The sequence below is a fragment of the Pyrgilauda ruficollis genome, unplaced genomic scaffold, assembly GCF_017590135.1.
Source record: "Pyrgilauda ruficollis isolate IOZ18807 unplaced genomic scaffold, ASM1759013v1 scaffold56, whole genome shotgun sequence".
NCBI classification, from domain to species: Eukaryota; Metazoa; Chordata; class Aves; order Passeriformes; family Passeridae; genus Pyrgilauda; species Pyrgilauda ruficollis.
In genome coordinates this window covers 5,881,468-5,906,348 of record NW_024527266.1, presented here as the reverse complement: position 1 = coordinate 5,906,348, position 24,881 = coordinate 5,881,468, and the positions used below count along the sequence as shown (strand labels likewise).

General features: G+C 43.3%; 1 protein-coding gene across 1 annotated transcript in view; it reads right to left on the bottom strand.

Moving 5' to 3' along the window:
• GRIN2B (glutamate ionotropic receptor NMDA type subunit 2B) overlaps positions 1 to 24,881 on the bottom strand; it is a 167,908-nt gene that overhangs the window by 10,265 nt on the left and 132,762 nt on the right. The window contains exons 4-8 of the mRNA XM_041481571.1: positions 20,718 to 20,926; positions 20,213 to 20,384; positions 19,390 to 19,543; positions 17,724 to 17,849; positions 14,656 to 14,885 (exon numbers count right to left, since the gene is read on the bottom strand). Of these exons, the coding sequence (XP_041337505.1) occupies positions 14,656 to 14,885; positions 17,724 to 17,849; positions 19,390 to 19,543; positions 20,213 to 20,384; positions 20,718 to 20,926 (891 nt within the window). The remainder of the gene's footprint in view (positions 1 to 14,655; positions 14,886 to 17,723; positions 17,850 to 19,389; positions 19,544 to 20,212; positions 20,385 to 20,717; positions 20,927 to 24,881) is intronic.

The following is a 24,881-nucleotide window of genomic DNA, read 5'->3' as shown; positions in this document are numbered from 1 at the left end:
GCTAACCTGTATGTGCATGTAAGTGTGTGAGAGAGAACACCTATCCTACCGCTTTAAGCCAATAAAAAACATCAGGGCTGTTTTTCTGAACTCAGGTTAGTGCATCACCAACAAAACAGAAGTTTCACATAGCATAAAACAGACGTTAAGGTGTCTCTTAGAACTCTGTCACGCTCTAGGGAGGAAGACAAACTCACAGCTATCAAAGACTGTAATGAAAGCAAACTTTGATGGGAGAAAAATCACCGCAGCATGCTAAAATTATTCTTTTTTACTAAGCTGATTAAAGCAGCAGCCTAGGGGACCCATCACAAGGAGGGCACTGCCATGCCAGACACAAAGAAACACAGTCTCTCCCCTGACACCTTAAACCAGGAGACAGCAGCATGGGTAACTTGCTTTCCCAGAGGCTGCAGAACCCCACCTTAGAGGCATACAGAAGATTCCCATTCCCACAGAGCCCTCTGACAGAGTACAGCCAACAGGAGAAGCATCAGGCAGGCCTGACCAACATTTGTGAGACTGAGTTTTGGCATGTTCATTTTATACTCCCACCCTCCATTCCCAGTGATACGATCTCTACTTTTGTCTGCTTCCATCATGATGCCTACAAACTGGAGTAAGAAGGATTTCAAAGGCAGGCATTTCCCTGTGATAAGGGAAATAATCCCAACTCTGAACTATCTTTTGTCCCCATGCTGTTCCAGAGCCCATAATAGCAGCCACAGGTGAAAGGCTCCAGATTTAATTTTTAATCTCCTGGGCAATCAGTAAATAAATGAAAACATTTCTCTTGTAAGAAATTACTGTTTCTGGCAACAGGAAAAGCACATTTCTAGAGAAAGAGGTCAGGTTGATGACTTCTACAAATTCACATACTACTCATTCACTCACCAATCCTTATCTCCTGCTGATTCCTTAGTCAGAACAGATCTTCAAATGCAAATTACTCTCCACACACCAACATGCACACACACATCAACAATAGCTTGGTGAACAGCAAGACAGGAAATTATATGAAAGGATCCATATGGGGCCCACACCAGACAATTTTAGCTTGAGTGCCCAAGAGGAACACAGATCCCCAGCTAACCTAGCTTAATGTTTACAAAGCTGAAAGTAACCAATGTCCAGCTGACTCCACAGTCAACATAGCCAGAGATAAGCAGTTACTTCTCCATATTTGAGAAGTAATAGCAGTACATGCGTGCAGCTTTCTGATAGGAGATAGCAGTTCAAAAATCCCCATGTGTGTTTCTTGGCAGTAAGTGGGCACAGCCCAGTCCAGGGATGAAGGGATCTCCAGTGAGCTCTCCAGAGTAAAAAAATATTGCATCATTCTGAACGGACTTCTGTCCCACACAGTTCATCCTGAGGGAGCAAGAAGACATGTAAGCCTTCCCAGAAAGCTCATGGGACAGATGGGGAAGGAGTGTGTCCTCTTCTGCCAACATTGCAGAGGAATGTGTGGAGGAGCTGGAGACGATCTGTAAGGAGGAAAGTTAATTGACAGATTGTCAAAGAGTTCAGTAAGGAAAGCCACTTGCTTGATTTCTCCCAGGGGCTGGGACCGTGAGCCTGGATCATCCCCAGGGAAGCAGGGCTCTCGGGAAGACGGGTCTACAGGGAGTCTGAGACACGAGGGAGGAGCTGATGCACAATGCAGGGGCCATCACATGGAGGAAGCCTGTGCAGAGGTAATCTCAATGCTGCAGTGAACACTGACAAAGGAATTAACTGCAGATATGGACAGAAAGGGTCAGAATGTAGATTAATTAGAGAACTGTCCCATTATTTCATGCAAAAATTTCTCCTGTCAGAGCTTTAAGTCACAACAACTCCACTCCAGGCATCTGTGAAGAGTAGTCTTGTGTGATTCTGGCAAAAAAATGCAGTGGTAATAGGGGAAGGGAAGATAAGCAACTACATCAATTGCTGAGAAAATCCAGCTGTAGGAGCCCCACATTATACCTGTCCTGCTGCCCAGCTCTACCTGCCTCGAAGGGTGACTGCCTGTGAGGGAACCAGCAGAGCTCAGCTGCAGTCCTGAACCCAAAGAGCCCCAGACAGAGACGTATCCCACTTGCACCCTCCCACTCATCCACCATGGAACCTCTGTTGTGAGATGCTCCCCTATTATGTACCCAAGGTGCTGCGCACAGCCTCTCACCCATGAAAGAAGTCCCACTTGTTTCACATCGATTGTGAAGGTGGAGGCTAGAGATGGGGCTGGAAAGCAGGCACCGGGGATGCCTGAAGGGCTGCAGTAGCTCTGGGACATGAGACATCTACGTTTAGAGCCCGGTGGCTGCCTGCCTCTTCAACCCCTCACTCCACAAACTGAAATCAAGGAGCACTAAGTGCAAAGCAGACCTCGGCTTTGCAAAAGTAACCTCTCCGAGTCAGAGAGCAGAAATCTTCCTCCTCTGGAGAGCAATAAACACACAGGCTGGAAGCTGTTAGCACATTCAGGGGGGAGAGCTCCTTTGCCACTCCCCTGCACATCTCTCCATGAGAGCTGTCGACAGCGGCAGTGAAAGCGGGTTTAAGTGACTCGGCTGGCAGAGCTGTTTCATTAGCAATTTGGAGCCATGCCGTGCAGAAAGCAGCATTGTTCTCAGATGTTCAGATATCAATCTGCATAATGAAACAGGTGATAGGAGCTCTTCCCATTCATGCAGCAGCAAATGGAGGGGATTTAGAGATGAGGGGAAGGGGTTATGTCTAATTGGTGACAATTAATTTGATGAGAATTTTTTTCAATATATTGTCTATCACCGAATGGATCCTACAGAAAAGCACATCTGCACTTATTTATCTGCCTCATGTAGGCCCTGTTTACACTGTAAAGTGTTTGCCAATAGCATTGAAAGCAGTTTCCCAAACTCAGCAAGCTCTTGCAACAAAAAGTCTCTTTTTTATCAGCCGATCTACTTTGCCACTGCTGAAAAAAACCCAAATCAATCCACTGCTGAATAACATAATGAGCTGGCAGAACTTGGTGCAAGGGTGGGTGCGTGGGTGTGTGAGTGTAGTGCTTTACCCTTATACAGCTTCTCTGTGAGGGCTCGTTACACTTTGTAAGGTGCTGATGACCAGTTAAAGTTTTCTACCACCGGAAGCTCCACAGCTCTGACCCATCAAACTGAGAGCCACATATTTAGCTCCTCTGCTAGCTGCAAGTCCAAAAGAGTTTAAGCCCATGTTAGATACTTTGAGCTCACTTCATTTACCCAAAAGTAAGTGCCAAGCTGAGATGCCTAGGGAATTTCACCCTGGGAACAGGTCTCTCATAGTCCCTGTGTCAAATTTGCCCACGACCTGAGGGTAGTTTGGACACTCCAGTACACCTAAAATAGCTCTAGACATCTACATCAACCCAAATTAATCTAGCCACTGGGCCATTCAGCTCTCAGGGCATCTCCCACCAAAAGTACAGGGAGCCAACCAATATGGGTAGCAACAAGCCCAAAGTGCCCACCATCCCCCTAATGTACAACCTCTTTGCATTGCCCAAACATCCTCGATTGTCTCCTCTTGTTCTGGTTCAGCTGTATGTCACTGCAGTCAGCTTGCTCCTTTCTTCATTGCCTGAAAATCCAACCAGGCTGTTTGCAAAGAGCTTCCTTCAGAACCTTAAAAATTGAAGAGTGGGTCAGTGGTTTTCAGGTCTAACTCTGAGGTAGCTCTTTGCCTGTACTTAAGTCCTGATAGGTTACACATGTCCACAGCAGCATGTCTTGCCATAGCTGCCTTCTAGGTCCTCTGTTTCAGCTAGCTAATTAATTCCTTCACAGCTAATGGATGAGTCTCAAAGAGAAAAGGCTTGTTTTTTTCTTATCCCCAAAATATATAATTTTTGTCCCCAAGCTGCACCACAAACAATGCCACAGAATCCCAAACCTGGATTTGACCCTGAGAAGATGTCTCTTCCACCTCTGTGTCTCTGGTGAGTCTCTCCTGGGCATCACCATTCCTGACTGCTCTTAATCCAGCCCACTGTGGAAGATGGCTGGTGCTGGAGACTCCTTCATTCCCTGGACAATGCCCAGAGCTTTACTACTAGAAAGTTCTTCCAAGTATCTGAACTAAAGTCTTCCAGCTGCAAATACAACCGCAATATTTTCTGTTATCTTGTCCATGGGCAGGGAAATCCAAATAATTTCTTCTTCTCTGAAGGTGCATTTTATGTTTTTGAAGACCATTGTGCTGCCACTTCTCCATGTTCTTTGACTGCAGCTAAAGAACCCAGTTCCTTTAGTCTTTCTTTGCAAGCTGTATTATATGGACCTGCAACCATTTTTGCTGTTGTCCTTCGGCTGTATCCTGTAGGTCTTTCCTTGATTTACCTTTGGTTGGTGAACATGCTCTCCACCATACCAAGAACAATCTGATCAAGATCCAAAGATACTGAGAGAATATTGCAGTAAAAAAGCTTGCAGTAGGGCAACACAAACAATGCTAGTCAGAGTTCATGCTTATTATTCCTCTTCTCAGGGCCTCTCTGTATTATATCATGTTTTGTCGATCCTTCATTTTCAGTTTCCAAATTCTTCAAAGCTGCAACTCTGTCCTGATCTGCATTCAGGTAGCCATCAGTTTGTTTCTGGAATGTCAATCAATACTGCCAGCACCATCTTCAGAGCCTTTACTGTATTCTTTTCTTTCTGCAGCTTGGATTGTGCACATGGGCACATCCACAAACCCATGTCCCCCAGCCACCTGTCCTGGTAGAGGACGTGCTCTACAGATTTGGAGCACAGAACTTGCAACTGTTGGTGGCTTCGTGTTGTAGGCACAGTAAAACCGACAAAACTGCATCCCAGCTAGGAGTGTGCCAGCTGTGCCAGCCCAACAGCATAGGCAGAAAATCATACTGCAAACCTAAATCTTAGCACTGGTACAAGTCTGTGAGGAGAGCAGACTAAAGTGACTGTGCTGCTTATTCTCTATTATTAATGACTCTCTTGTAAAGACACTTCTTGAGATTCATTCCTAAAGCATTCCTTTCCCCTCTGCACAGTCATGTAGTTTTGACATTACAGACACTTTTTATTTCCAAGGTGGAACTCTCAGCCATTTCTAAGTGACTATGAGTTTTCAGATCATCCTTTTACCCTAGCTCTTTTTAGTTCCCTCCTTCATTCCGTCACAATAACATTCTCTGTCTCCTCAGCAGTGGCTGGGACTCCTCGCAGCTCTGAATCCAGTTGCCACATCAACTGTTCGTGAAATCCCAGTTTCTTGTCTTCACTAGTCAAACAAAAAAAGGAAGATAAAAAAGAGGACCAAACAGCAACAAATCAAATATGTCAATTTTGGGAGGGCATAAAATTACCCTGTCCTCCCTCAGACTTTGACTTTGTGGTTTATCTTATTATTCAGTACCCAGTGATGTTTCATATTCTCTGTCTTGCTTTGCATAGTGCTTTCACCCATGAATTGCTCTAGATAAGTCCAAGAAAGGAGTTATCAGTTAGTGCAGCTGACTGCAGTGAAGTTGGCAAAGAATTCTATTAAAGTTTCTTTTAAAGGAAGATGTAGTGTGGGTCGGACCCACAAACAAGAAAGAAAAATATCTGTGAATGTCTGTTGGTGAAATATGGATACGTGTGGGTCAGGAAAGCGAACAGAGCAACCTGGTGACAATGCAGAGGTGGGGGGGGGGGGCAGGTGAAAGCAAAAGAAAAGAGTTCAAATATAGCAACTTTAAAAATAGTTGTCCTTGCAAAATAACTGAGATGAAAGCAGAGATCCAATTGGTGGAAGAAGCCTCCATCACATGCGGTTATTGCCAGAGCAGTGCACACAGCAGGACTGTGCAGCCTCTTTGCAAGCTGGATTGCTATGTGCAGACCTGCTCTGTGCCACTTCTGCACCCTGGGCAGGGCAGTGCCACCCCAAACAGACGGCATGTCGGGGATCCCCACGTGCTCCATGAACACACCTACTGGTGCCTGCTGTCACCACACTGCCTTTATGCTGATCCAGGTCTGAGGGGCAGGATCCCACCACCATGTACAGACAGAGCCCACCCACCACCAGCACACCAGGAGTCTTCTGGAGGGGCAAGTGCGTGAACATTACATAGGCTCCGTGCAGTTTCTCCACCCAACAGGTAATATTAAAGCCTTAAATATTCCTCAGGGCACATCTGGCAGTATACAGGCTTCAAGTCACTGTTAGGTGTTCCTCAAGCTCGACCAGAAATCTGTAGTGGAATCACTGAGCTTCGCCAGTCAGAGCCAAAAGCTGCTTGCACAGCTGAAGTGTTAGCATGTATATATCAGAACACCACAGTCATATCTGCTGCAATGAAGGGCACCATGAAATCATAGCTACAGTACACTTAACTTTTGGTTACATGCACGTAGAGGATGGAGATCATCTGTTTATCCAGCATCAAATCATGCCATGTATTTGATTCTGAAGGTCAGCTTCCTTGGAAGCTAAACACAATGGGACAAAGGGTATCTACTGAATAATCCCAGGCAAACACTAAAGAGAAATTCGTGAGGCAGAAAGATGCCACTTACTACACTCATGTTAATATCATTAGGAGTGTAGATGTTCATTCAGAGGGAGAAAATTAACTGATTAAAAAGACCTTGAGAGAAGAGGTGACAGCTAAGTACAGAGGAATTTGAAATCTGCTTTGTTTGCACATGAGACAGCTGGTTAACAAATTATGAAACACTCTGAGAAATTCAGAGGATGTAGTTTGGTGGGGAAGCAATTCCATTTTTCACCCATTTTCACTAACAAAGGAAGGTCAGATCCTCCTGTCTTCTGAATACTAACAGTAGCCAACCTAATATTATGTGGGTACTATCCACTGGGCAGCAGGGTGAAACCCTGCACAAGCCTGGAAAACCTCCAAAAAGATTTCACATGGGCCATAACTTTCATCCAAGCAATTTTAAAAGCTTAGTAATTACATTAGTGCAATTTCTTAAGCACATCTGTAGGGCAGAAATGCAAAGCAAAAAAGCAGGGCACTTCAGACAGGGCAGCACCTTCCCAGAGCTGGGAGATAATGCCTTCCTTTAACCTTCTGATGGAAACTGCCTCCTACCTGCAAGTGAAAGAGAGAGAAATGAAAGCCATATCACTCCCATGTGAATCCTGGGGCACTGAATTACATCTGAAGTAAACAAGTCTACTGGGCCACCAAGATTTAGGGGAAGTTTGACTTTGAGCAGCCAAAGACCTGGGAGAAGCAGGGCAGTAAATTAAAGTAAAGCATGCAGTGAAGTAAAAATGCCTGGAAAGAGATAACCTGCCAAATGTTTATCAAGCGTCTGTATGTGCATATAACTCCAAATGTCACGGTCACTAGGCATCAGGAATGAAAGTGTGGGGATACAGCTGTTGTAATTTTTTTTTTTTTTTTTTTTTTTTTTTTTTTTTTTTTTTTTTAGATCCTGTAGATCTCATACTCCCATTCCTTCCCCACCAGTAATTCAGCCCCAATCATTCAGCTGAAGGAGGCCAGCTCTCATCTCTCAGGCTGCCAAATTTTGGTGGCAGGGCCATTGTCTTTTATTTGACTGCAAAGTGCCAAGTACATTTATGGCACCATATAAATAATAAATAAAAATATTCATTGTTTTCCTCTCCCCTGACTTATACTGATGTGAGAAGCAGGACAATCCTTTGCTTCCCTCTCTCACTCTCCCTCTTACGTAATTCTCCAAAGACAGCTTTTTCCAGACTGCCAAGCAATTAGCACAGAAGCGACCAAATTTAACCACTACCTCCAAAGGGGTATAGCTCCAAGAGCTGGTGAAAAGGAAGATGAAAAGAAAGGGTCAGTGGTGGCCAAGGCCTGGGAAAAGTCAGGGTGCTGTGGAGGGGGAATCCAAAAGCTGCAAGCTAAGGACTATGCTACGGCCCCATCACCAAAGTCCCTCATCCTGCAACTCTCATCTGTACCTCCAACAAAGCCCAGGGGGTTGCATTTCTTCCTTTCCAGCAAGGATGAACTAAGCCTACAGTCTGACTCTGAGTATCCCCGCCCCTCGCATCTTATCTGCTTAAGTTCCCAACTAAACTGCATTTTAACTGTCAAAAATCCTGATTAGTCCCATTAGAGGTTTTTACTGTCATTAAATAATAAAATGGGGTGGAAGGGACTTTAAAGATAATCTAACCCCAATGCCCATGCCGTGGGCAGGGACACCTTTCACTAGACCAGTTGCTCAGAGCCCCATCCAACCTGGCTTGAACAGTTCCAGGGATGAGGCACCCACAACCGCTCTGGGCACTTCTTCCACCTCATCACCACCACCACAGCAAAGGATTGTTTTCCTAATACTTAATTTAAACCTATTCTCTTTCAGTTTGAAGCCCTTACCTCTTGTCCTGTCATTACCTGCTCTTGTTAAAAAGTTTCTATCTTTCTTGTGGGTTTCCCTTCAGGTACTGGAAGGCCACAATTAGGTCTAAAGCCTTCCCTTTTCCAGGCTGGACAATCTCAATTCTCCCAGCCTTTCATTGAAAGGAGATGTGCTCCATCCCTTTAATAATTTTGGTGGCCTCCTCTAGACTCACTCTAGTAGGTCCATGTTCTTTTTGTTCAGAAGACAACACCCCAGAGCTGATGCAGCACTGCAGGTGGGGTCTCACCAGAGCAGAGCAAAGGGGCAGAATCCCCTCCTTCATCCTGCTGCCCACACTCCTTTGGATGCAGCCCAGGATACAACTGGCTTTCTGGGCTGTGCCATTGCTGGGTCATGTCCAGTCTCTTGTCCACCTGCACTCTCAAGTCCTTCTCAGCAGGGCTGCTTTTGATCCCTTCAACCCCCAGTCATTTTTGATACCAGGGAAGTCCCTACAGATAAAGAGAGAATCCTGAGAGACCAAATGAAGGCTAAAGCACACTGTTGCTCTGCACTGTACAGTGCTGAGCTGAAGAAAAAGAGGGAGAATGACAAAGAAACTAGGACTGAAGCAGGGGGAAAACAAAACATGTTTGAAGACCCACTGACTTTAAACTTTTATAGTCTTAAAATCTACTGAATCACATTTTAGCACATAGGCACAGGGGTTTGTTCCAAAGATCTCAGAAAGCATAAAAATTATCTCAATACAAAGACTGCAGAATGTCTAAATCTATGGTAAACACACCCATCTGCAACTGCAAAAAATTATCTAAGATTATATTTATGCATACAATGAATGTAAGTCACAAATCAGAAAAATTTATTACTAACATATGATCAGCTGTAGCTATTTAATAGCTATTTATTAATAAGAAACTTTTAGCATAATATGTAATTACACATAGTACACATGCATTATGTGTGTTTACACATAATATATAGCTACACTATATAATATTTTTAAATACTTCTTACTATAGCACCTGATGATTTACAAGGACATGCAGAGAAATAATCAGATTTTAATCCATAATATTTCAGACTATCAGAGCTCTGAGTTGGTTACACTTCCCTACGAACCAGTGTGTTCATAGTGATTCTTTTATTAAGCGATATCTAGTTGATATCACTGTTATTGATAAAGGTCATATTTAAGCAAAAGGCACAGTTCAACACATTTACAGGGAGATGTACCCCTAGGAAAGCACTGTGGAAAGAAACTCAACTCCACCCCATGACATAAGGTCTGGAGATTCAAGAACCTCTTTATTTTGGGGAAGTTTTTCTGTCAAGTAAGGTGCATCATATTTATGCATTTTGGAAAAGGTTATGATTTATCACAAGAGGACAGGATTGGAAGTGGCATGGTCCGTCTTCTGTCTGCCTAACTCATACCTCCACAAAGGTGTCCTGACAATAAAAACCGTTCTGCTGTTGAAAGATGACATGCTTTCTGCCTTTGGACACTGCCACATAAAACTTCCTCCTGCTGAAATGTGTGGAAGCACCACAAATGTCAGTTAACACTAAATATTTAATCCCGTGGAAGATTTGTACTGCCTCCAAGCCACCCAGTTAGACAATCTTCCCCTTGCAGAGCTCACAAGGCACAAGACTGACCCTCACTTTTAGTCCTCTTGAAAAACATCTAGCTGAAGGTATCTGCTCTGCATTTTCCCTGGACTTCTCCAGACCAGGTATTTGTTGTACAAAAGCTGCAGGCTCAGGGAAGCATTTAACTTCAATCATGTGAAAAACAGCCCATTGACTTTAATGTCACCACTCATGGGCACAAAGTTAAGCACACGCTTAAGTCTTCTGCATATCTGGATTCCTTGTATAATTTCAATTTAATGTGCCGCAAAGTACAATGTGGGAAATAATTCATTTTTCTGTTTCACAGTCAAGCATCTATTACTGCCAGAAAAGAGCAGGTCCTTCTCTTTCTGTAGGTTTTCAGTGAGGCTTTTGTTTTGTATCAACCTGAAATGTTCCATTCACCCATTCACCTCAGATCTACCTATGTCGTTTCATCTTCCAATTATCTCTGTCTGTCCCCTTCCTTTGTCACACAATAAAAAAATCTTTTTTCCACTTTTTTCCCACTTAAATGTAGGTCAGTTTTATGAGTGGTGCCTTTAGAAAATGACACGTCAAAATACATGTCAGAAATATCAAAGTATTTTGCATAAAGTATACTAAAATGAGCTATTTTGGAAAGCATCAGAAAATCCTTCTCCCTTCTTATACTCTCCTCAAGTTTTTTTTTTGTTTTTTTTCATAAAAATACTGGCCAGTCTTAACTTCAAAACCTACCTTTCAAAAAAAGAAATAAACTCATATCTATTGAAAAAATAACTGACCCATGCTGCACATGTCTCAACATTGCATTAACATCTTAAAAAGCAAATAAGTCAAATACATGTGAAATTTCAGCAATCTATATTAATTTGGAGGCATATAGAAATCAATTTCTCTCCTTTTCATGTCAATTACAAATTACCATTTTGATACTGTATTAACTTTGGCATTTCCAACTAATTTATAGGAAAGGATACTATTTTTTTATTATTATTAACCTACTGCCTTCTAAATCATTTTATTTAAATGCCCTGCTGGCTGTCCACATTTGCTTTTATTCTATTACTACTTTATATGAATAGAAATTACATATAGCTATTAGATTACTTCACACATTAGTTCATTTTATATAATCTTTCCTGTATTTATTGCCTTCGTTAGACTGAAATACCGCAGGCGCTTGTTTCTCTAATGTGTCTGAAGCTCTCCCACTAATGGAAATTGGGTTATATCTTCTGATTACACTCAGATGGAATCCAGACCCAGGAGCTGACTGCTCCTGGGACAGGGCTCAGGGAGCAGCAGCCCCCACATGGATCCTGGATGGATGCAGCCCAGCAGCACGTTCAAAGATGCTCCAGCTGGGCTTGCTGGGAGCTGGCACGGCCAGTGTGGCACTGCCAGGACCACCTCCAGCCCCTCTGCTGCACAAGCTGGACCAGTGGAGGTGGAAGGTGCTGCTTCGGCACCTGTGCAGGAGGAAAGTGGTTCAGCACGCCCCAAGCACAGGGAGCTGGAAAGGAGATGCTGTCAACAGCAGGATTTTTCCTGCAGAACTGACGAGGCCAGCACTGCTGTCAGGCAGAAGCAGGTTTCTCCTTCCTCAAACTGCCCATGGCTACCCCAGAGTTAAGAGCTAAAGCTTGATGTGTGATTTAGCAGATCCCAAGGTTAACATGGGGGAACTAAGAGCCATCAAAAGGTGGGTTCCTGCACCAACTCTGGCACCTGTTTTGAGCCAGCTATGTTCAAAGGGTGGCATTCAGCAAGGTGAGCATCACCTGGGACAGAGAGTGAGTGTCAGAGGTCCCTACATTCATACAGGGGTCCTCCAGACACCCTCTGTTGAACCTGGTAGCACCTTGGGACAGAGGTACCCAGCCCAGTCAGACAGACATGCTCAAGCACCCACAGAAGCACAGTGGGGGCATGATGTTAGTCATTGTCTTGCATGCCATTAGGAAGTAAATGCTGGGGCACAGCCAAGACATCATCCAAGAGACATCCACCATCCTGAGACATCTGGAGCATTTCAGTCTGCTTTTCTGGGGAAGTGGCATGCCACCAGCTGTAGGCATCTCTTGCAGTAAGTCATCCCAGGCAAAACCTAAGGAAGAGGGTCCAAGGAGAGGGTTGCTGTTACAGAGTGTAGCCAGCCTGACCTTGGCAAGTGCACCCCAGCCAGGCACAGGAATGGATTTTGGCTGCTCTACAGTGCCAGTGGGACACCTTCCCCAGGTACTGTAGAACTACAGAGATATTTGCAAGCAGTTCTGGGTCTAGGCAAGTAGGAACAATATAATTTTGTTACTGTCACTTTGCCTGTTGTCTTGGATTACGTCATCTGCTGAGTCCTTGTGCTGGACACAGGTGCTCTTACCAGCTGATGGAGAAGGCCAGGAGACCAATCTGCCTGACTTTTGCTGTGGACACCAGATCATACATTTGGGATAAAAGAGATTGGAAGCGACAATCTTTCCTCTTGGAAAAGAGTCTTTCCCACCTGGCTTTGAACAGTGACTGCCTCTTTTGAAAGTCTGAACTGGCTTTAAGCAGGCAAGAGAAGTGAGGTAGAACACAGGCCACTTCCATGTGCCCTGGATGTGGCTGTGCCCTTCATCCTGGCCAAGCAGTGCATTGAGAGGGTCAGTGAGTTGCAAGCAGTGCGCAGGCTTCAGAAAAGGGTAAAGATGAGATTCAGAAGACTGAATTCCTCCCAGACCAGGGGATCTTGAAGCACTGTGACAAATGTCTCGATGACAGCTCACAAATCCTGCAGGGCCCTTTGCATATTCAGAGAGTAAAATCCATAAGCCCAGTAGATCAAGCTCATTCACTCACTTTGTTTTGGATGGATTTAGCCCCACCTGTTTTTATTGCCCAAAGGCAGCTGTTGGCCTTCAGTTTCACCAGCCAATTTTCATTTGATTCCAGATGCTCTGGTAGATTGTAATCTTACCCAAATATTGCACTTGCACTAGCAGCTACATTTGAGGCATACCACAATCCTCTGTGTACTACAGCCTTTCTCTTCCCCAAGGAAAAAAGCACATATGCTTTAGCTTAGCAAAAGTAAATACAGGTACGGTGGCAGAGAAAAGCAGAAGAAAATGGCCTCAATCCAATACACACAGGTGGCCCTACAGTGAAATCAACTAAAACAGGCCTAGGAATTTGTATTCAAAGGCTCTGTGAAGCTCCAGGAGTCACTGCTTTCAAATTATATTTCATGCACATCTCTCTGCAGGTATGAAGAATATCTTGAAAAATGTGAGAGCATGTTCTCTCCATGAGTCTAGGCACAGCCTGAAACAATAGATCACAGGTACAAACTATCCCTTTAGCTCAGATAGTTGAAAACCTAATGATGACAAACTAATGTTACCTCTGATAGGGCTGGCTGGTTTTGAACAGTATCTTTCAATCTGAAGGTCAGAGCTCACAGCTTCTAAGGAGTCTCTGCAACAACCTCCACCTGACAGAAAAGCATTCTCCAGTCCACCCCATCCTCAACACAGCACTTTGCAAATGAGGAGACAATGTGAAACAAATTGAGGTCAAAATTAAAACAAATAACAGGAGCACTTCTGCATGGATTGTATTATTCTGTACCATGTTTCATTCCAGGAAAAAAAAAAAAAAAAAAAAAACCAAAAATAAACAACTAAATGAGTAAGAAAAACTCTATGGTTAATCCATCACAGAATTTCCAGCCTGCTGAACAGGACACAGTATACACAGGAGGCCTGGCCACAAATTATTTCTAGACTGTCATGACGGACACAAGAGTCAGTACCTATAACCAACCCAGCAGCCACAACTGATGCTTGCAGTCCTCCTCTTGCTGCAACCCCCATAGCAGTGTGTGCAACCCGTTGCTATTTGGCTGCCCTGCAATGGCATGACCCCTTAAGCAGCCCCAGTGACTGAGTAACAAGCTCAGCATGGGCAATCGAGCCTCACAATACACAATTCCTTGTGAGCAGCCTCACCACAAAACAAAAGTAAAGGAGTGCACAAAACATTACACCCTCACAAGCCAGACAGTGCTACCCTTCATGTATCAGCAATCTTCTCAAAATCCTCAAGTGCTCAGAGTCCAGCAGAAGTGAATGCTCTGCATGGACAAAATGCTGTGCAGATAAACAAGGCATTGAAATGCAGTCTGAACACAAAATGATTTTTTGTGGTAAGCCTCCAAACACCTTGAAAAACAGCAGTATAACTTCAAATGCAAGCAATAGCAAATCATGAAAGGCACAGTGATTTACCCCCATGGACAGAACTTGTTTTCAGAATAAATTAACAGATCATATTTGCTAGCCTAATGGCCAACATTCCTACCCAAGACAAATTATTTAATTCTGAAAAAACGGGTTACAGCCACTATACACATCGTCTCCAAAGCTCCATTAGTTTGTTTCTTGCTGACAGTCAAGGTGTGGTTTGAGACCATGCAAGCAAGCACAAGTCTGTTCTGTCTATAATTCATTCCTGAAGTGCTTAACACATGTAAAAGTGCAACTGAATACCAATAAAGAACAGCCATGCTATTTAAACTAGGGTCTAAAGCTCTGATGATGTTACTCTGAAAACACTTGCCCACTTTCCTTGTGAAAGGAAAAAAGAGAGGGTAGAGCAGCCTATTCTGTGGAAAAGGCTGCTTTGAGGGTTTGGGTGGATACATTACCTTTTTGTCGCTCAAGCCAGACACCTGGTCCACGTATTCCTCTTGGATCATGAAGGCAGCCAGGTTGGCAGTGTAGCTGGCCAGAAAGATGACAGCGAAGAAGGCCCACACCGACACCATGATCTTGCTAGTGGTACCCTTGGGATTCTGTACTGGCACAGAGTTGTTGAACACCAGCCCCCACAGCAGCCAGATAGCTTTGCCAATGGTGAAAGAGGGACCTCCTGGTTCTAGAGTGATGGAGAAACATGATCCCACAGTGAACATCTGAGAGTAAGTGGTCTGTATTTCCAGTCACATACACATCTTGAGTTAAGAGCAGAATCTATTCCCACTTGGAGGTGAATATCTGCAGCAACACTCCCCTAAATTCATGTTACCATATCTCAGCTAAGTACAACCTGAAATTTTTTTTAAAAAAATGTCCTCGGGTTTCCATATTTTTCTATCTCAGGGATTTCTACTGAAACCTTATACAAGGGCACTTTTTTTATTAAATTGAAGTATCTAGAAGACCAAACATTTAATTTTGGTTGAAGTGTTGTCCCCAGAAACAGAATTTGCACAGAAACATTCTATCCTCATTTCCATCTGTTCAAGAGTAATGTCCTCAAACTCCCAGCATACATCTGTGTAAAACATGGCTCTCTTTACTGTACTTGTAAAGGTATGAGGAAGAGCACCATCTGAAATAACAGGGCTCTACAAATACTTTTTCATGAATGTTTCATTACTCAGCCTGTTAAAGATCCACAAACCAGAGAAGAACACAGCTCCCTCTCCCCATATTTTGTGTCTAAGGTACATGACAGTGACATATACTTGTCTCACCTTAAGAAAATCTGCAGGTCTGCCCTAGATAGTCCAGAAGCAGATCCAATGTTTTAAAAGCTCCTATTTTCCCCTTATTCACTTTTCAGTGTGGAAGCTCAGTCACACCCCAGAAGCCATGTGTGCTAATGAAGCACAAAATCTGAAAACATGTGAAATGGCACCTGTCTCCCAGCAATCTTGTAACCCCAGCACATGCTGGTTCCATTAGTGGGAACCCAACCCAGAATTTCCTCAACTTGAGCACAAGAAGAGCTGAGAGGGAGAATGCCAATGTGATCACTCCTTGGAATGTGATCACTCTTTGGACACTGAGAAGATCCTCTTAGGATGAATGGAACAGTTCAAGCATCTGTCCTTTCTCCAATGGTGCCAACCTGACCAGCATCCTACACTTTATCTCCTCAGGCAGGCTGATTGGGTCCCAGTGCTGCTGCCTGTGGTTAAGATTGACTCCAGCAAAATAGCAAAAGGGAAAAAAGTTTTGACATGCCTCTCCAAACCTCCGAGCAGTGCATAGCATTGATCATCTGGAAACACTAACCGTGTTACCCTAAATATAACTGAACAAGGCAAGGGGCTCATTTTTTACCCAGGGAACTGCATACCAAGTTCAGAGCAGAATCATCACCTGGTAAACGGGTGCCTTTAAATTCCAGGGAGATAAAGTTCCTAAGAGAAACATAGTTTTGCAGTCTTTGTCTTTTTACATGCTGGAGTGGTATTTTTACATCTCTCTCTAACTAATGTGCCCTAAGATATACAGGTGAAAGGCCTGAAAAACATCAGTGGGAACTGTATGGTAGAAGGAAATCTTGAGAAGTTCCCTTCTAAAAGCCTTCCTCTCCCCACTGATCACCCCACGTGCTTCCACAATTACTTTGTCAGACAAAAAACAAGATTGTAATGGGGATTCCAATCCAAAAGTCTTGATGCCCGTAAAGAGAAAATGCAGGTGTTTGAGGCATACTGTCAGGGGCGTACTGTCATAGTTCAAATGCAGCCAAAGTAACATTAGCCAGGGTTTTCATTACCAAAATCAGCATTGCAGTCTCTGCAGCAGATTTATGTATCTTCATAATTCATCTCTCAGGGATAATATCTGTCTGATAATGCAATACTCTTCATAATTACTCAGAAATATTGATACTTGTAGCTGCAGTTCGGCTAACTTAACAACTGCACAACTGCATGCCTGTACTAAAAACTGCTTCCAGTTCCACATCTGTATTAATACCTCCTAAGAGACTCAGGTTTCTCAGTACTTGTGCCCACAGATCCAGGTGTCATAAAGGCCCTCCACAGCTCTGTGTTAAGAGACAAGTTATCCACTCCCCCATGTATGTGATTCTCCCTGCATTCTCAATAACACTTTTTATTTTCACTCCTCTCTAATTTGATGGCATAAACTCACTCAAAGTACTAGAACTGGAAGCAAATGAGTGCATTTTCCAGTAACTGTCTCTTTCCCACTATTCTGTATGAACCAATAAATCCAGAAAAATTTGAAGGGCTGATTCACCAGGGGGTGAATATATGCAGATGGCAGAAGACTCAACTTGCTAATTGTTTTCATGTCAATAAGGGGAAAAAGGCTGTATCTTAGGAAGGACAGGCAGCCTTTCTTTAATTCACCTGTCTGCCTTCTGAAGATCAGAACCACAAAATTGGATCACTTGCTTGGACCCAAATTTCCTGCTGCCCTTGAAAAATAATTCTTTACCCCATTCCCAAGAAAATGAGTTTCCCATTCTCTCAGTTGGTCTTAGAAAGCCAGAAAGGCAGGGAAGGACCTGACCAGATGACAGATGTGGATTGTGGAGGACACAGCACTATGCCAGGAGGCCAGCAGAGTGACTTGCTCTGCAGGGAGATGTAGCACTGAAGGATGGATTGACAGTGCTGAGCCCTGTGATTGCCTCAGAGTACAGCATTGTAGGCCCTGCCAGCACTGGCTACCAGGGCCCATTTTTCTTCAATGAGAAACAAGTTGGAGCTGGTATGTGCTTTAGACATGAAAGGCGACACAGCTCCGTCTCTCATGCCAAGCAAATTATCCATTATACACATCTGCTCTCTTCATAGCCTTTTTCCGCCTCCATCCATGTCCTCTTCAGTCTGAATGCAGAACTCAGAGTGGGCTAGATCCGTATCGCATTCAAGGCAAAGGAACACCCCAACAAACAAACAGAGACTGGAAACCAGAGGGGATCATAGCAAGAAACAGCTCTCCTTACCTCTGCCATCAGCAAGGCACCGATTATAGCCCACAGGGCTGAAGTACTCAAAGACAAAGACAGCCACCGCAGAGATGATAAGCAGCATCACAAACATCATCACCCATACGTCAGCACTGAAAGGTTCTGGAGAGGAAGAGAAAACCGTGGTGAAAGACTTGATAATACCTCACCTCCTTTGCTCTCCAGAGAAGCCCAGTGTGGGGCAAACTGGGTTGGGGAAAAGGAGAAGCTAAAACAAAGTCTTCAACCTGATTCTGAAAACTTCTTGAACTGGAAAAACTGAAGTTTCCATCTCTGTAATGACTGCATTCCATCGTACTGTTACATTTGTGACACATGGCTCCATCTGGAACCACACACAGCCATTGTGGCATGCATTGATAAAATAAAACACATTGATAAAAGATTGTTCCCAGGAAGTCCTTCAGCACCATCTGGAGAGAGTGGGGAAAATCAGGCAGAACTGGCAGAGTGTCAGACATGCATCCAACTTTCAAGATGTTATCGAGCCAAAGAGCATCTCCAAATTTCTAGCGTTCAGCCATAATGACAGTAGATTTTTAGTATTCCATCCCTCTAGCAATGGGAACACTGGCTCGTTCTAGAAATGTTAGTGTTCATGTTCTGCAAGTATTTTATCTCTGCCAGATTTTCTCCTTCTCCCAGCTTGAACAGAAAAAGATAGGACTGAACCAGATCAAAGAGACAAAGAACTTTGCTCCAGAGTATAGCCAATATTGCAATTTCAGTTAAATTGCAGTTTAGAACTTAGGAGATAACTTTAACATTGCTTTTACATACCCCAGCAATATTGGTGGACTTGCTAAGGGAAAAAACTCCTGAAGAATTAGTAGTCATGAAACTCATATCTAAAAAGGTCTGGAAAAATTTCATTACCCATATAAAATTATTTCTGTCTGTGAATGTTCTCAGGACTCTGGCAGAGAGCAGACAGTAATTACATAACCCATATACTGTGTTTGCTGCATCATAAAGCATTTTATAAAGGCAAACAGTAGACACTAGGAAGGCACGAATGTCTTGGGGAAATACAGTATCATTTCCTTATTCTCTGATCACCCTCCATCGCTGAAGGACATTAGAAATGCCTTTGTTGTAAGACACAGTGTCAGCACAGAACCGATGGCTCAACTGTTCTTGAAAAGGTCTATTAGTTCTCTAACTTCTACTAGGTGTCAAGAGAGGGCCAAGTTAACAATATCTTTACAAATAATGTCCCTCAATGTGCAACTATTTATTGCCAATTGCTATCACCAAGTGTTACAGCATCCCAGCTATAAGGTTTGAATCAATTTTCTTCTGGCCTACACTCCTTGAACACACTATTAGTTGAGTCACTGGGAAACCACGTGCTGCGGTGTATGTGACAACTCTGAGTGAGCCCAGTTTTTCTAGGATTAGGCATGCATTTGCTGAAAAATGCCTTGGCTTGGAACTCATAGCAGGGCCTATTTGCACTTGCATTTGCCTGGATTTTGCTTGCCTGGGATTCAGTTCTAAAACATCACAGTATATTTTTATACACCTGTCCCACAGGTACTCCCAAAAAAGAGCTTTCAGGCTAAGAATCACAAGCAACCTTCACCTAATTTTTTTTTTTATGACCACCGGGTGAAGTTTTAATTTTAGATTGAAACAATACCTAAGAAGGCAGAAGGTGAGACAGTTCCATTGCTACGTGACACCATGACACTGATTCCCGTCTCAATGAAGGGCACAGAGAAATCCACCACTTCTGAACGTTCCTCATTAATGGTGAGGGATCCCACAGCCATATAGGCCCGTTTGGTGACAACCTGGAGGAAGAAAAGAAAGAGATCACACACAGACACGAGGCAGCCCTCAAGCACCACAGCCAAGCCCCTTCTCATCTTCCTGCCTTTCAACACAATCCTTTTACTCCCGTAATCCCATTCCCTATATTGTTTGTAACATCTCTCCTTTCTAATCTTTCATCAGGACACCTTCTTCTTTCAGAAAACCTATAGACATTAATCTTCTCCTCAAAGCTGGTATGTGTACAAAAAATAAATCCACAGAGGTCTTAGGATAAACACATCATCCACGGAGAAGACGTCTTATCTCATTTTTCTGTCCTTGCTTTATCCTCCCTCGAACACTGCAAAGCCTTATTTCATTCTTTATTCACCTTATATACAACCGAAGCATAATCTAGGTTGCAGCAACCATGGTGAATGGATATCAGCCTCTTTCAAAGACTGTCTAGGCCAAATTTGTGAGACCATAGAGAATAATAATTAATGGTCAGACAGGAAAGGTTGCCATGGTCAGAGTCTCAGAGCAAATTAATTCATTCAGTGCCAAGAAAGAATGCAGGCCAGTCATTTCCAGAGTCACCTCTGTCCTTGCCTCAGAAGTGGACCCAATAATGATGGGAGGCTAGACCTGACCCATACCACCCAGCCCAGGGTTGAAGCCCACCATGCCCTCCCTTTGCTGCTGACCTCTCCAATCATTCCATTCCATGTCCCATTGATCTTTTTTCCATGCTTGCCATTAGTCACCAAGTAAAGGTCATAGGTGAACTTGACAGACTTTGAGATTTTCTTGAGGATGTCTATGCAGAACCCCTTGCAACATTTCTTCATGTAATCTGGCTCCTCATCAGTTTTGTTCCTGAACAATCACAATAATAGGTGATGGTTTAAAAAAAATGGGTTAAAAGATTGGGAGAAACACATAATTCCCCTCTGTTGTCAGTTTGCATTCCCCCTCCCACTATATAATGTGGAGAATTTATATTGTGCTCTCTGTGCCAGAGGGTGAAGGGACCCACTAAAATGATTTGCCCAAAGGGACCCATCATGAAGGGACATAGGACAGGCTGGGCAAATGGAGGTGATTTTCAAAGAAGGATTATAGCTTATGATGGTATTGGCCCAACAGACACTTTACATTCTGCTGAGACCAAAGCCCGAGATGAGCAGAAGAATACAGGGGTATACATACTCAGTCACGATGCGTTTTTGGCAAGGGACCGTGTTCCTCATGCAGGTGCCACTTAGGGGGTCCACGTTCTCCACAATGACAAATGGTGCCTCTTCTAAGGTCACGATACTCAGGTGATCGTCCTCACGTTCCTCAGAGTCAGGATACAGCTCAAAGCGCGGCCACACGTAATACTTCATCTGCAACTTTTTTTCTTTCCATTTGCCCACCTGTGGAGACACAAACCACAGAAGATAGACTTGTAATCATGCCATCCCTTTGCACCAACCACAGCTACTGCAGGACTGGGTAAGAGGACCGTTCTGGAGTACCAAACTCATGACTCATGTAAGATGGAGACATTTCTGGGGAGAAGGCTCTGAGTAAGTGGATTCAAACTAGGGGGAAGTGCAGAACAAGAAATATCTCTGAGTTGTCTCATCTCTGTGATGGTCTCACCTTCTGGGAGAGTGAATGGATAACCATGGGAACACTGTAACTGTGGTCAGACTTATGTCCTTCAACTTTTTCACCCAAACAACAGGAACACAATGACTTGATTACATACCTTAGCTGGAAACAAGGAATTGTTTTACATTTCTGATGCATGAAAATTAATACCAAAAAGTATATATGATGACTTTTAAATCTTTCTATTTTCCCTAATTCTCATAACTTCCATAAATTTCTATTGCAATTTTAGAATAAATACTTAATTTTCCATTTCCTAAATTAATAGAGATCATATCTTCAGTAGTCAAAAAAGGGGGAGGGCCTCGATTATCTTATACCTCCTGCTAAGAATGAAAGCTGTTTAGAAGCCACTGCAGTCCTTAAAGAGACAATACATGCAAACTCACCCACTGCACAGGCAGACCATTTCTTGCAAAAAAAAAAAAAAAAAAATCCAGGGAAAAAAGAAAACTTGAACATCAACTGTACTTTCAACTATCAAAGTCTTGCCTTTGTTCTCAATTCCCCCTCCCACCATCACAGTTGACAGTAATTAGCACCTTGGCTGGCAACCAAAGCTGAGAGGGTGAAGAAGCTAACTGGGCTTTAGAAGAAGTTTCCTGCATGATCCTCAAAGCAAGTCCTCCAGGCCAGGACTGAGGCATGCTGACTTGATGGCAGAGGCAGTGTGGATGTGTGGGAAGCTTGCATGACTGCTCTTAGTGGTGTACCTGCTTGGTGGGTAAACAGAAAAGCTTCATTCCACTCCAATCCAACACCCTTCCCACAACCCCCAAATTTCAGTCATTTATTTATTGAAATGACAGAATGGGAGGGAGAAACATTTAGTAAAGGCTCATTAGGTGTCAGTGGATAATCTGTGAAACTCAAAGCCCAGCTGGGGTTTGGCATTTGAGAGTATCCAGAATCCACATAAAACACTTGTCACCTTCAAAACAAACAAACACTTCATCTGCCCGTGAAAGAAAAATCCACTCTGAGGGCAGTGGAGGGAGTAGAAAGGCAGAAGAAATCACCCAGAGACAGCGGTTTTCACATCCACCCTCCCTGTGCAGGGTGAACACAGCACCCCAATGAGCACAAGGCAGGGGGGGTTGTAAAAAGATGGGCAGTTGGTCTTGCCTTCCCAAAGGCAAAGAATGCCAAGGAGAGCTTGCCCATAATGTTCCATCCACCCATGGAGATGCTCTGTACTCATGCTAATATCTGAGAATGGATGTGGAAAGTTAATTTCTAAGGGAATAAAGAGAATAGACTCACGTGTTTATCCAGGGTCTGCTCAGCCCTGGACTTCCCACTCATTCACCAAGCAGGTCAATTTATCATCATCTGTGCCAGAGATTTCTGCAGTGCTACTTTAGCTCTCAAGTAACTGAGCTCAAATCCCCAAAAGTAGTAACTGCCACACAGGGCTCAGCAGGGACCAGTGATTAAGATGCTGCACAGAACAGCCCAGTTTTCAGCTCAGTAACATTAACTTATCATAGAAATAAGTGGCTGATGAAAGAGACATCTCGCAGAATCTCAGCAGCACTTAGATATCTCAATAACAGGCATGATATAACCCCCTAAGTGATAAATTAGATCAGATAGGCAAACCCAACCCATAATTACCCAGAAGTTCTCTGGGACAGAAAGGGGAGTTCATAAGGCTGTGTGCCAGGCACGTCTCACAGTGTTGTACTACACAGAAACATTATGAAATTAGGATAACAATGACAGCGTTGCCACAGCCTTCTGTGCACTAAATCACCTCACCTGCAACTACAGTAGTACACACCCATTCCTTATTATCACAATAAAATAATTCTAAATTTTCCAAAGAGGAAGAAAAACAGGAGGCAAGTAAATGTTCTGACCTAAATCTCCAAATCAGCCATGGATTGTCTCAAAAATATGTGCAAATGTTACATTTTAATGCTATCAGACATGCTATATAACCCCATACAGGTACCGATATTAATAAGAAAAGTCAGAAAATCATAGTGAATTAAAAGAGGGCAGACTTCTTTACATCCTTATGCATGCAAAGGTCAAATATATATGCACATAGTTAAGAAGGATGGGCATAAGCAACGTGGGCAATAAGAAACACCACATGTGCAGAGGATGGAGACAATGCAAGATAAAGAATACACAAATGTGTATTGTATGCTAGATAATCTGCCATAAGAGGGAAGGAGCAATTCACTGCAGGGACAGAAGCTAGCAGAATTAAATGTCAGAGATTTTTCCTGGTAAAGATGCCTAAGCCTAAAGAATATAACCTACCAAGCTGTGCAGAGCAGAGCAAGGCATTTCTGAAGTCTCAGGATTCTTTCTATTAGCAGCCTATGAACTGTTATTACTTGGGTTCTGATGAGTGCTTGCCTCAGCAAAAAGAGGAAAAATAAACTATCCCAGGCATGCTTCCTATTGGTCACCCTGCAGTTTCAAGACCCATAGGGTGTTCTCCAATCAGTCCAGTCATCCAAACTCCCACTAGGAGCCCTGAAAGGTCACAGAATAAGTAAAAGTAAAGATACTAGGAATCTATAAAAACTCCTTTCTAATCATATTCTCCAATCCCCATGTAATGCTACTTTATGCCAGGACACAACTCCTAAGCAACAGAATGTCACCTTAACTGCCCCTTACTCTATCTGATCTTGTCAAGAAAGTAAAGTCACTTTGGCTTGGGGGTGAATTTGAAGGTGTTGAAGGAGGGGAGTAGCTAACTTTTACCTTAAATATTTAAGATCCTATTTTGGATAACAAGATTGGAAGTAGAAGTCCAACATATTTGCAAAGAAAGAAAGGGAGAATTATTGTAGAACAGAAAGGTAATGACATATGCTATTTGTGTGTCTAAGAATATAAGTTATCCCATGCAGACAAAAGGCAAGATTGCCTGTGCAAGGGGAAAACAAGTGAGAGCCTTCTGAAAGCCTTCCAGCCAGCTGGCAAATTGCCTGAACCGCGGTATAATGCAGCCAGAATAAAAGAGTTCTGCAGTATGTTAATGCGCATCTTTAATGAAAGGTGCATCGCATTAGTTCCTTGATACTAATTCTTAACAGAGGCTTTTCTCTCCTCCCAAGGGAAGCTAAGGCTTGTAACAGCCATTTGTGGCAGATGTTTCTCTAACCTGTCCCTACACTGACAGAGAGTCCGTGGTCTCCACAAGCAATCTATTCCAGTGCTTAGCTATCCTTCCCATTAAAAAGTGAGGTTTTTCTCCCGATGTTTAACCTAAATCGTCTTGCTGCAATTTATACCAAGAGAGTGTATTTCCTTATTCTCCTACATGTGCTCTTTTCAGTGTTATCAGGTCAGTAAGAAATTTTTAACAGAGAGGAGCTGATAGTCTCATTCAGTGGCTGTCTTATGAGCTACATTGGCAAAAGCAGCCACCTGTTCAAATGACCAGCACCCAGTCTCACCATTTACAAAATCCTTACCCAGATGGGTAGTATGGACAAGTACAAGCTACTCCCATGAATTTCCAAAATCATCTGTTCCAACAAAGGCAGAAGTAAATCCCTGAGTTCCTCCTAATATGGCAAGGTAGGACTTCAAAACACAAGAGCATCTGAAAAGACCTATAACTACTATCAAGAGATGGAAAACTAAAACCTCCAGAAATTTGGTTTTCAAGGGCTAGGCAGGAGAGTACAGTTCTGAATTAAATCAGAAACATTCAGATATGTTTCTTAGGCAAGACACTCAGCA